Source organism: Fusarium subglutinans (assembly GCF_013396075.1).
Source record: "Fusarium subglutinans strain NRRL 66333 chromosome Unknown NRRL66333_c0000220, whole genome shotgun sequence".
NCBI lineage: Eukaryota > Fungi > Ascomycota > Sordariomycetes > Hypocreales > Nectriaceae > Fusarium > Fusarium subglutinans.
In genome coordinates this window covers 1-12,629 of record NW_023502283.1, presented here as the reverse complement: position 1 = coordinate 12,629, position 12,629 = coordinate 1, and the positions used below count along the sequence as shown (strand labels likewise).

At 49.4% G+C, this 12,629-nt stretch overlaps 3 protein-coding genes across 3 annotated transcripts; 1 reads left to right on the top strand and 2 right to left on the bottom strand.

Moving 5' to 3' along the window:
* Positions 1-3,280: 3,280 nt before the first annotated feature.
* On the top strand, positions 3,281-5,226 carry FSUBG_11510 (bud emergence 1; the record flags this gene model as incomplete). The annotated part of the gene is made up of 2 exons (XM_036676201.1): positions 3,281-3,379; positions 3,526-5,226. 2 exons carry the CDS (start codon positions 3,281-3,283, stop codon positions 5,224-5,226), a joined length of 1,800 nt encoding a protein of 599 aa, XP_036532992.1.
* Positions 5,227-6,563: 1,337 nt separating this feature from the next.
* FSUBG_11509 (uncharacterized protein) lies at positions 6,564-7,575 on the bottom strand (the record flags this gene model as incomplete). The annotated part of the gene is made up of 2 exons (XM_036676199.1): positions 6,564-7,278; positions 7,403-7,575. 2 exons carry the CDS (start codon positions 7,573-7,575, stop codon positions 6,564-6,566), a joined length of 888 nt encoding a protein of 295 aa, XP_036532991.1.
* A 1,544-nt stretch (positions 7,576-9,119) lies between these two features.
* Positions 9,120-11,576, bottom strand: FSUBG_11508 (calcium channel YVC1; the record flags this gene model as incomplete). Its single annotated transcript, XM_036676198.1, has 4 exons — positions 9,120-10,105; positions 10,156-10,994; positions 11,247-11,338; positions 11,427-11,576. 4 exons carry the CDS (start codon positions 11,574-11,576, stop codon positions 9,120-9,122), a joined length of 2,067 nt encoding a protein of 688 aa, XP_036532990.1.
* Between the last annotated feature and the right edge of the window lie 1,053 nt (positions 11,577-12,629).

The following is a 12,629-nucleotide window of genomic DNA, read 5'->3' as shown; positions in this document are numbered from 1 at the left end:
TTCATCAAAACAGGCGGAGCTGATCTTCACGAGTCATGTTTCCCGGGTAATGCACAGAAACCGTCGTTTTCGAAGCGAACGGGAGATTGACACACGAGATTAGACCCAGGGCAACGGTATCCGCAGACGAGACAGCGGCGCCATGATCCATCGTGGTTTTTCTTGCGGGGGACGCTTCCGGTGGATTATCAGCTAAAAGTGAACAGGACAGGGGTGAGTTTTGTTGTTGGACTGGATCAAGGAATGAGTTGGATGGAATGAGGATGACTTGAAGACTAAAGATCAACATGTCGCGTAAAGAGAGAGAGAGAGTTTGGAGACACCCGATGGTTACATGTATAGGTATTCACTTGCATGTTGATACATACAGTGGGTTCGGTATGATGATATCATCAGATCAGCCATTAATAACAAAGGTCTATAGACTGGAACGTAGCATATCACAAGGAGGGAGGGAGCATAATCCAGCCATGCTTTAGCATTCTGGAAATGTGTGCGCGCGGCAGTTGATTGCATAAACACGAGGCAATGGACTGCCAACATCCGGCGTCAGGTGGATGTGTCTTTATGCGTAGTGAGGTATGTGGTGGTTCTTTGTCTTGGATTAGTAGGTAGGGACTGGCATTAATGTCAAGATGTGGTATTATGCCGAATCCTGACCAGGGATATCTGAAAGTCAATGCCAGAGAAAGATGGACGAGATGCTGCACTAACATGGCATGCATAAACTAATTCTCGTTGTCTCAAATCATTTCATCTCGATTTCTAGAATTGAGGTCGCAGTCCTAGTCTTTGATGCAATGCGATCGCTGCGTGGCCCCCCTGTTTGTTCCATCCATGACTGTGTGTGATGCATCCCTGCTACTACGCGACGATTTCCCCGTTGTCTCGAGTCACTTACTGACTGACTGACTGTAACTCACTGCGGAAATTTCCCTTGTATTAGCGTCACCAACGACGTGATGTGCCAACGCCAGAGCTAACGTTCTGTGTCTGTGTCTGTGCTGTGCTGTGTGTATCAGGCATCACGAACGAACAAGAGAGGGGGACTTTTCAGTTTGGTACATAAACCCACCCAGGATCCCTGACCAATTTATCATTTGTCCGCACACCCATGCCCATGACCGTGGCCCGGGGATGAGCGAGAGTGGAATGAGACGAGACATGGTTGAGCGGTTGGCCCGAGTCAACAGGCCAGGTCGATGTGCTCTCTTCGCTGATTGTACCTACATAACTAAGGTATGAGGGGTAGAGTACGATAGGGATTGGCTGTGTAAGCGTTTGCCTGTGGTTGTTTGCAGGTGGTGGTAAAAAAGCTATTTTGAGCGTGGAGGATGTGTTTGTGTGGCAGATCTCATGCACACTTTTACCCACTGAGAAAGCTGTCGTGTGCAGTTTGTGGTGTCTCGTAAGCGCTGGACTGACAGTTGACGCCGTTGACAGGGATTGGATGCTTTGATTGTCGAGTTGAGACTGTTGAGGGCTTCGAGATGAGCTTGGCAGGTTCCAATGGCTCTGGAGGGAGGGAGGTTACAGCTAAAGAAGAATAGCTCGGCTTTTAGGATTCATCTAGTTCAAACATGTCAGCTTCCACAAGAGATGCTCTACCAAACGTAACTGTCGTAGTAGCTGGTACTTGTACATAGCTGAAGCTCAGTCAAAGCTTGAAGCCCAATAGGTAAGGTATAGGTAGTAGGTACTGATTGGGATTGGATATGAGTGTTGACCATTCATCACTGACCACCAACCAGAGCCATTCAGGCCCTCTATAGTCATTGAGGTAATTTACGACCTTATCCTTTCGCATTTTGCGCATCTCTTTCTCTCTCTCTCCCTTCTCTCGACTCCATCTCCATTTTATGACATCTCTTGGTCAGATTCATCCACTAAAACCACTTGCAAAACGTCGCTGGCTGGCGGGCGCCAAGTTGTCAGAGGCGACCCCTCCATCAATCACCCCACCTTGAGAACCTGAGCCCAAGCCCAAGGGGAATTTAATTAATTCTACCCTCCATCTTTCTCGCTGAGGAGCCCAGCCTTATTAGCCACTTTACCTTTACCGTTGAAACTAAAAGGCGCCAAAAGCTCGCGTCAATATCACGATAAAGGGAACCCAAGGCGAAGGCCCTCTACCTTAGTCTTGAATCACTGATTATCGTACGCGTCGAGGGTCACAGATCCACGGACGTTGGATTTCCGAGTATCTGATCAGTCACAGTTATACGGCTGCACCAACCAAAGTCATCAGGCCATCAATAAGAGGCAAAAGAGGCAAAGCAAAGCAAGGCAGAGCAAAGCAAAGCAAAGCAAAGCAAAGCAAAACAAGCAAACACCAAATTTGTCCCTTGTTATTTCCAGCCGCCAACTGCTATTTACTTCTCCTCTCATCAGCCTCTCTCACAAACCAAAACTTACACAAACCCGCTTCCACAACGTTCGATCCACTCGAGGGAACATTGTCCAGCCCACTCTCAGGCTACTCCGCCCCCTGGCGTGTACTCCGTACCTCACATTCGCGCTCGTTCGTTCGCTCGCTCGCAGCCCAATCTTTGTGTGCGTGCGTGTGTGTGCAACCCCAGGCATTCGCTGTAAGGTACCCTACCTTTCCCTCGGAGGGTCCAGGTTCCCCTCCACTTCAACGGCGCTGCTGCTGCAACCGCTACAACTTGGTGTCTGCCCGTCCTGCACCTCGCTGCCTTGCCCGTGCCCGGTCTAGCGGTTAATAGAGGTACTGCCACTGTAAGGTCTAAGGTAGCCAGCCTACGGATGCTGTACCTTGCCTTGCCTTGCCTTGCCTTGCCTTACACCAAACATCGGATTGGATCGAAATAAGGTAGCCCAGCCCGCCGCTGTGTCCCGCCGGGTCGTGTCGTCGTCCCTCGTCTCGTACATACTTTTAGTACCTGGCTCATCAGGTCGTCTCGTCTTGCGATCCTTTTCCTAACAACCTCCACCTTCGAGCGATTCACAACTTCCCAACTTGCAACTGCCCAGGAGGCATTCAGTTACACAAAAATGAAGGTTCGTCATCGCCCCTTTCCCTCCCGTCGCTCATGCCTCCCGTCTTCATGCAGCTGCCTGAGGAGCCATCCCATATCTCTACCTGTTGTATCATGCCGTGCTTTGCCTCCAACTTCTCGTGCCTCACAAGGCGTTATTCCCATCTTCTCAGCTGCCTGAGCCAAACCCCCTCCCCCGCCGCATTCAGCTCGTCTTCGCTCATTACTTGCGCCGGCTTCGCTGGCTGCCCGAGAAATATTCGAGTCAAAAACTAACAGTTATGCGCTTCGTGCAGGCTCTTCGACGTTCGATCAAAGGTGACAAGGACAAAGGATCCGTCGCTCCCAAATCGGCTGTCGCCATTGTTCCTCCAAAGAAGGTTGGTGGCCTCCCACTCCCAAGCCAATCTCAAGCCTCAAATCCTATTCGATTATGGACTGCCACTTTCGGCACAGCCATGGTTGCACGACAAACTTGACTTCAATCACTGAGAGCCTAGACGCTGATGCCCAATCTAATTTGTAGGTCATTCGAGCTCTTTACGACTACGAGGCACGATCGAGCCAAGAACTGAGCTTTTCGAGAGGCGACTTTTTCCACGTTATCGGCCGCGAAAACGACCAAGATTGGTACGAAGCATGTAATCCAGCTCTCCCTGACGCCCGGGGTCTTGTCCCTGTCACCTTCTTCCAAGCGCTTGGCCGAACCGAGAGAGATAGCGCACAGTCCGACGGTGGCCAACTCCCCACTCCGACAAAGAACCCCGACCACGATTCTGGATACAGCGAATCTCCAGCAATGCAAACTGCGCCAGCCGTCATGTCACCCACCACAGCCGTGCCTCAGCAGGGCCACCAGCGTAATTCGAAGTCGGTTGGAAAGACAGGCGCCATGGTCTACGGAATTGTCATGTACGACTTTGCTGCGGAGAGAGCAGACGAGTTGGAAGCCAAAGCTGGTGAGGCTATTATCGTCATCGCACAATCGAACCCCGAGTGGTTCGTAGCCAAGCCCATCGGTCGATTGGGTGGCCCAGGACTCATCCCCGTTTCCTTCGTCGAGATTCGTGATATGGCAAGTGATAAGGCAATTGCAAACCCAGGTGACGCCATAAAGCGTGCTGGTGTTCCAAAGGTGGAGGAATGGAAGAAGATGGCCGCGGAATACAAGAACAGCAGCATCACACTGGGCAAGTTCGAGGGAGGCGGTCCTCAACAACCTGGGCAGGGTATTGAGCAAGGCATGGAACGGATGAGCATTCAGCAACAGCAGCATTCTCGACAACCTTCTCAGAATGGAGCGCAGGCCGGATACGCATCTCAACCTCGAACGTCGCACCAACCTCAGCAAAATCATGTACAGAAACCGGCCTCACAACTCAACGCACCGCTACAAGCACGCATACCACGATACTGCTTTGCAGAGGATAAGTACTGGTTCGTGATCGAAGCATTGCTAGAAGACGGACGACAATGGGAGCTGTCTCGCTATTACGAGGACTTTTACGATTTCCAGATCGCTCTTCTGACCGAATTTCCAGCTGAAGCCGGTAACACAGGGACACAGAAGCGTACACTGCCATACATGCCTGGACCAGTCAACTATGTCACAGATGCAATCACCGAAGGACGCCTCCATAACTTGGACGCGTACGTGAAAAACATGCTGAACCAGCCCCATTACATTTCGAGGTGCAACCTGGTGAGACAGTTCTTTGCACCCCGCGAAGGAGATTACGAGATTGATCCGAACGACAACGAAGAGGAGTACCGCCTATCACAAGCATCACAGCTGTCATCGGCCGAGTCTCCAGCTGGTGGATCACAGAACAATTTGAACGGCAGTGCATATGGTCTCTCGGCTGCACCAGCGCATCAGATGGGCCCGGGTTCCCCTGACATCCAAAGACAACCATCTTCTTTGTCACAACCCTCACAGACCTCTCTCGGTAACGGTATGCAAGCCCAGGCTCAACCGGCATCAGCAATGAAGATCAAGATGTATTTCAACGGAGACCTCATCGCCATCCGAGTACCAACAGACATCTCATTCCAAGCACTCTATGAAAAGATTTGCGATCGTCTGAAGGTGCCGGCGGGTCAGGAGGTCCAGCTGTTTTACAAGGACGAGCCCACTGGAGATAAGCCAAGTATGCTTAGTGACAACGACTTGGACTATGCTCTACAGCGGAACGAGAAGCTTCTGCTCTATGTGGAGGCCGTGTGAACTGCCCTGCCCACTCACTGGAGATGACGACCGCGGCGTTTCAGCTTGATTGTAACGCTGCATGGACGGAATCGAGTTGACAGCCAAACCGAAAAGTCCACCGAAGAGCGTTGGGGTGTGCACTGACGTTGTATATTCTCGTTCCCGAACCCCTTGCCCGTGTAGTACAGTACAGACCCTGGCCCTCCACTTCGAAAACGTGCGTTCTTCTCTTCCTTGATGGATCTACAATTTCTCATGAGTCCCCAATGGACGACACGCATACTTTGAACACCTTCGACCACTTTTTTCTTTTTCTTTTTCTTTGTCCCCCCCCCCTTTTACTGTCCATTTTATTCTACGCGGATTTTATGACGACACGTCGGCGAGGAACTTGATGCTTCTTTGATACCATTTTATTAGCTGGATGACACATAAGTTTCATGATCAGTGTACCTGACGCTCGTTGTCTCTACTTTGGGCATTTCTCATGCCCCCCTATTTGCTCCTCTTTTGAAAACTTTCTTCTTCACATGTGTGTTCAGGCGGGTATATGGCCTTTTGAATGCTCTTTTGATATCACACGACTGAGCTTAGTGCTTTTCTTCCCTTGACTTTTTATCTTCTTCTGTACTTCCTCATCGAGAGTGGCAGGGCCTGGAGGGGGCATTCGGCATATAGGGTTGCTAGTTGGTGGACGTGGTATGCGTTACAGTATAAGGGAAGGGTATGGTTGGGGAGGTTCAATCAGGTGGTTCCAGTAAGCCGCATTTAGAAGCCTATAGGTTCCAAATAGCGGACGTTACTAGGGTCACGAAAGGCTTGCACTGCAAGGATCTCGAGGATCAGAGGAGGCAAGATACATATATATCTTGGCCTTGGTGGTGGTGGAGGTGGAAAGCAAAGAAGAGCGCCCATGAGCGTGATGAATGAAAGCGACAATTGTGTTATTTTGTGTAAGCGATGCACGTGAATATCAATGTCAATGGTGTTTGTCTGTAATTAACCAATTGCATTTCTCTGACTTGAAGGTGAAGGCTGAATGAATACCTTGCGTTGAAGAAGTTTCTCAATTAATCGAGTTGACCGTATCATTCAGTCTTGAGTCTTCCGTTCGCTGCCTCGTATCCTGTCTATCGTGTTCTAGAGGTCTATTATGAGTGATGGATCGTCATCGTATGCTCTTTTGTATTCCACCACCATCCGTAGAAAAACCATGAGATATAACAATAACTCTTGATGCCGTGGATCTTAACAAGATCAAACAAGTAAATGCAACCATAGTCACGTAGCCTCGTAACTGTAAACGCCTGGAATCAAAAGAATCTGCAAGAAAAAAACGTTGGATGTGAGTTTGTCTACTCCAGCTTGGTCATGAGGTTCTTGCGAACTTTCATGTTGACGACACCACCGACACCAAAAGCAGGGACAATTCGACATATTCTTGCGACAGAACTGATGAACCAATTGCGCCGCACAAGATCTAATCGATCACGCATCGTCACTACGGCTCCTCCAGGTCCAGTCGCTTGACGATTGTATAGGTCGAGACCGAACAAATGCATAGGCGTGGAGATGAACTGCACCATAGCAGGGGCCATGAATTGCGCGGCGTAGAGCCCAGAGACTCTCTTCTTCATCTCGTCAGAAAAGCGCTTATCCAAGTACGGCCCCAGCAAAGGCGGCACATTGAACGACGCAAAGATGGTCAAGCAATCGCGCAGCGCAAAGAGAGTGTATGAAGCGAGGGGGACAGGTCTAGGGACAACACCAGGCGGACCAAACATGCGCACAAAGACCTGGTCTTTGTAGATACAGACTCCGATGTTTGCGGCGCTGGAGGCAGCGAACTTTGTGGTTCCGGCTGTGACGGTCGAGGCGGGCTTATTGTTGACGGTCGAGAAGGAGGTGTCGACAGCGTTGGCGGTGAGATATGTTCCGCCGTAGAGGCAGAAGATGAGCGCTGTAGGCTTGGAGAAGAGGATTGTGTGTGGACGGGTGAAGAGGGTTCGGAGGGAGGATTTGACAGAGTTTGCGAGGGTGTTTGCGCCGGAAGCGTTTTCCATGATGGAGCTGTCATGATGTCAGTTTTTGGAGACTGGCGATGTCGGCGTGTCTCAGAGACAGACACCAATGGCTTATGGATGGATGGATAGATGGATAGTGGTGATAGTGCAAAGAAAGGGTATTTACTGACCGGTCGATAATGGCAATGATGGGCGCTACCATGGAAGCAGCGCTCGCAGCGGAAACAAAGTCAGTGCCGAGCCGTGATATCAAGTTCTTGGTATTCCATGTGTTTTTGGTGGTGATCTGCTCGGGCGTAGTTGTCCCGGCGAGAACCAGCGCCGGCGCATCAGAGTCTTTCATGTTGATCCAAGATCTAGTTAGGTACTCTAGGTAGTCTCTTCTCTTCTTGTCCTTTCTCTCGTGCTGATATGGCCCGTAACTTGCTCAGAAATAGAGAGAGAGAGAAATACAATAACAAACAAAGTCTGGTACGAAGAATGAAATGACGGAGACGGGTTATGACGAAAAGAAAACAGGTTCCGTCCTGGGGGAATAAAAGGAAAACTAGAAAAAAACCACTAGATAAGCTAATGGGAGGTTGTAGACCCCGAAGCAACCCTTTCAGTGGAAGGACGTTGAAACTGCATGAACTAGCGGTAGCCGTAGCTGCTAATTCCCATGCGCTGGTTGGGCACCGCCTGAGCTTTTGCTCTACTTTGGGCCCTTGGGGGTTTTAGTTAGGTGAAGCGAAGCTCTTCTGACTGACTGAGTCTGGAGATGCGCCGATCTCGGCGGGGACTTCGGAGCCGTTGCCGAGTTTCTAAGGGACCCAGATAGATATCAGCGGCTTGTTGCGGATACTAACGATTGATACCGGAGAACTGATAGATATTGAATGAGTAAAAGGATCATGAGATTGAGAAAAAGCAGATCTGAGATGTGTCCAAATTGCACTATGAGCATTGTGTAACAGCCAACAAAACTCACGCTCAATCAAGCCCACGTTCAACACCAAAAGTAAAGCTCTTCCATCACACATTAAACACCAAAAGTCACATATAACATAACGATATACATATAAAACACGGCCTCGATAACTTTACCGCCATATGATCAAAGCCGTCTCAAACTAACTAGACCCTTCTTCCCCCGCAATGCTCTCCATTCTCCATGACTTACACGCCATCTTCCCCACGCCGACGTTTGCCGCTCACCGTGAGCTCCAGTTACCTAGGTAGGTATTCCTCACCCAATCTCGTTGCATCTCGCGGTCTTATCTTTGACAAATTCAAAGACTCTGCAAATCACCCCAGTGAACTGATTTAGCCCGGATGCAGGCACCGCAACTATAGGGTGATCTCCGTTTACCAGCTCCTCCAACGGCATAGACCGGCTTTAGCTATACCCAAATCCTACAGCTAACACATATATACATTCATATGGTTCAAGCAGTAGGAGAACTATGCATACCATTCTCGACAGTCACACTATTTCATTCATTGCCAATGGTAAAGACATTCTATTCATAGGGAATGTAAGAATTCTCCATCTGATGCTACTCATAACTCCTAATAATCTCATAAACAATGCAAACTTGACGAATCCAATACAAGCTTCTTCGAGAGCACCAGGTTGTGGGGTCGTTGCCGACTCGTACCTATCCCATTTTTAGTAGACGGCCTGATCCACAGGCACAGCACATGTTCAGAGCCGCTTCTCTCCGTCTCCCCACTGCTGCTCCCAACACCATGCCAATTCTTCTGGAACGCTTCGCTGCCGGCCTCTCTGTTGGAATACCCACTCTTTACCTCGACCGATGAGACCCGATCAGAGAAGAGCCCAAATTCAGACATTCCAATGTTCCAAAGCTGTCAAGGACCGGCCCGATCGCCAAAAGCCCGTAGCTAGGCGGGAGTGGTACCTGTGCTTGAGCTTCCACTGCCGTTTCCACTTGCTTGTTTCTCCTGCATAGTCGTTATAACTGCAGTGAGTTGATCGATCTTCCGGTTCAGCTCGGTGAGCTGTACCTCCATTGCTGTTGGCGCATCCACATCATCCTCACGCATCTCGATATTCCGGCCATTCGCTCGTCCTCTAGGAGAAAGCGTCTGGCGACCGACATTGGACTCAGATCGCTTCTGAGCAATTGCGTGCCTACCGTTGCGTCGAGAAGAGCGCGATGGACCCTTGAACCCAGCAAATTCATCTTCTACGGCTCCGGGCTTTCGATACATCTCGTACAGTTTGATGATGCCAACAATGGGCCAATGAGTCGCCTTGAGGAGCATGATACGCCCGGCACGGAACTTCTCATCGGCCGTAAAGAATAGACGCCAAGGTCGGAAGAGTACCAGGGCCAGCAGATTGAAAGGAGGGTAGAAATGGGTGAGTCGGTTACTAGTCGACGCTTCCAAGACGTAGACGCTGTACACATACAGGTACTCCTCCTTAGCGTGGGTGATAACCCGCGAGAAGCTGTTGGACAGCATACCTGTCAGGGAGCCCATCAACAGGAAACTAGAAAGTGTAATGAAGATGATCATAAGAGGAGGTCCAAAGAAGGGATCGATCTGGTTCATTATCTCGAATCCGATGGGCGCCGAGCCGTAAAATATCTTGGTCAAGATCCAGGCCATGGACTTGAATGCAAAGACATTACGACCCACGAGCGAAAATGTGGTCAGGAAACCACAATACACGACAACAACGAGTACCATGTATTTAAAGAAGTCCTTGCCCATCTCCTTCAGGCATGGAATAAGCGTGCCCCAAGCAGGGCTGAGACTGAGAATCGAGAAGATACGAGGAATCATGAAGAGTGCCTCAAGGGCCAGGATATCAAATGCAAGGTCGTTCAGCTCGGGTTTGTTCTGAACAATGCCAATAATACCTAATTGTGTCAGCATGTCATCATTTTGTCAAAAAGACCATAATCCTTACGTAGAATTGAAAAGGTAAACCCGATGGCGATCATGATCATGTCGAATAGGTTCCATATATCGGTGGCATAAAAGATAGAGCCTGCATCAAGCCATTCGCTGAGCTCATCGTAGAAGAAAGCCGCAATCCATAAGAAAAGTATCACTTCTGGGATTGTAATACGTGACTCGTCTCGCACAATGAGCACAGCGTAGTACAGGGCGAGGAAAATGCAGAAGAACAGCACTTCCCAACTCTTGAGATACTTTGGAACACGCAGGCGAGAAAAGGGGTCTGCAGTCCTAGGGTTATAGAACCGGACCTTCTTTGTAGAGTGCACAGACAAGCTATCCCAGAAGACTATGTCACCACTCCAAATAGCAGTAATGATCTTTTGCACAATGTGTTGGCTGAGGAAGCGTTTGGCATCAGCAATGGCAGCAATCTCGAGCGCATTCAGATTCTTAAATGATGAAGTAGGGTCACCCTCGTTCTCACTGTCCTCATCATCCGAGGTCATAGTCAGGCGGGAGAGAGAACTGAGGAGTTGGTTACGCTTCATGCTGCTGCCAGCAGGGCCTGGTCCTCGTCGGCGATTGTCGATGGAGCGGAGATGAGAAAGCAGAGGGGCGGTTTCGCCGGCCTCTTCGTCGCCCGTGTGACCATTGCCGGCCGCTTGAGCTTGAGCCTGAGCTTCATCTCCGTCATCTGCATCGGGGATCTCGTAAAGGCAGTAATTGACCGCCTCGCGTTCAGAAAGCCTAGTCAGGAATCGCCAAGCAACGATTTCACATGCATCTGCTCGAGATTCTCCCAGGGTGCGGTGTTCTGACGAAGATGTATAATGCCATTTGAGAGCCCTGTAGGGATTTGATCAGTCAGCAAGATTCAGTCAGCAAGATTCATCAGCAATGAGGAATGTGTTCCGAATCATCGTTGCACCGCATATGCTGTCAGATCGAGGATGGGCTGAGTAGATATGTGATTGGCTCCCCTGACAGTATGTCATCTGCAGGCACAGACAGATACCACAAAAGGGTGACGATGCAGCAACTGGGAGTGATTTTGATAGAGAACATATCGCCATAAATTGTTTTCGGATTAATACATACAGAAGAGCATTGACAATTGCCGGGTTGGTGCAGGTTGCAGCGAGGTGATCCACCAAGATGCGTAGAGGAGTCCCCGCAGCTGTGGTTCTCAGCTGTTCAAACGTGCTTGGTAGTTCAACAACATCGACAAAGTATCTACAGACCATCAGTGAGTGCCAATTGATACTAGCTCATGGTTACTTGCAGTGAGAGCTTCTTGACGACATCTCTGAAGTTATCGTGAGCGCCAATGTTGGGAAGATCGCGCTCGTATTCGTCCAGATGGCGGATGGAGACAGGACTACCCTCGCGAGGGGCAGGAAGCTTCTTGGATTTGACCTTGATAGGCATGATGAGGATCTAATTCAGATAAAATATAATTGATCAATGGAGCATATCACCCGTAGGAGCCTTAGATTTCTTGAAGTTGTCAGGAGCTGTCCCTCGGCCACGAGGTGGTCTTGAAGTCGAGCGGAATGGTTATTCCGTCTCCTTCCTCTGTTTTGACTTTCCAATCACGATGGTACGCGAGGGAGAGGAGATGCGGAGATGGATTGGATTGAGAAGGAGGGACCGAGGGATGGATCTGAGGAAAGAAGCGCTCAAGCGGTCAACCAATGGCGGGCCTGTGCACCCTGAGAGACGAGTCAAGTTGCGCTGTAGATCGGCTCCCGACCACCAACAAATGGATGGCAATGGAACTGATGGTATCACGAGAATGAGTGGGAGGCGGGAAAAGGTGACTTTTTGGGGGTTTCAGGAGAAGGTCACCGCTATCCAAAATAAACCGTCACTACATCACGGCTATCAGACCAAAAGTGCATGGTCTTTTTTTTAATCAACTTCTGCCCCTCACAGCTTAGCGCGCACTGACGATCCTCTGCTCTCAATAGGCATCTTTTCTGGTGATAGCTGCAAAAAGAGCTCCAACCAGAGGCTGGTGGCAGTCTCAAGGGTTCATGGCAGAGTGGAGAAGAAGGGTCCTTGAACTAAGCTTGGCACCACTAAGAGATGCTTGTCAGTCTTTAGCAACTGGGGGATTGGACGATCTAGACTCGAGAAATCAAGATTTCCGGGTTCAAGGGCAGGTTGACATAGTAATGATACGAGGAACATGGAAAGTCAAATGGCCTCATATGATAATAGTAGCATGTAAATTGTTAATTGCAAACACAGCAATTGGTGTTAGATGCATGTTTTGAAGTGATACAATTGCATTGAAACATGGCTTTTGTAGACACTACCCGTTGGCTCGAGCCGGGGGGGGGCCAACTAAGCAAGCTTAGTTAGGCATAAAAGTGTAATATAGGTATAAAAGGCTAATATAGCCCTGTATAGCTAGCTATTACAATTCTTTAGTTTTTTATACTTAAATTAATAAATTTAAAGATAATAATTAGTAAA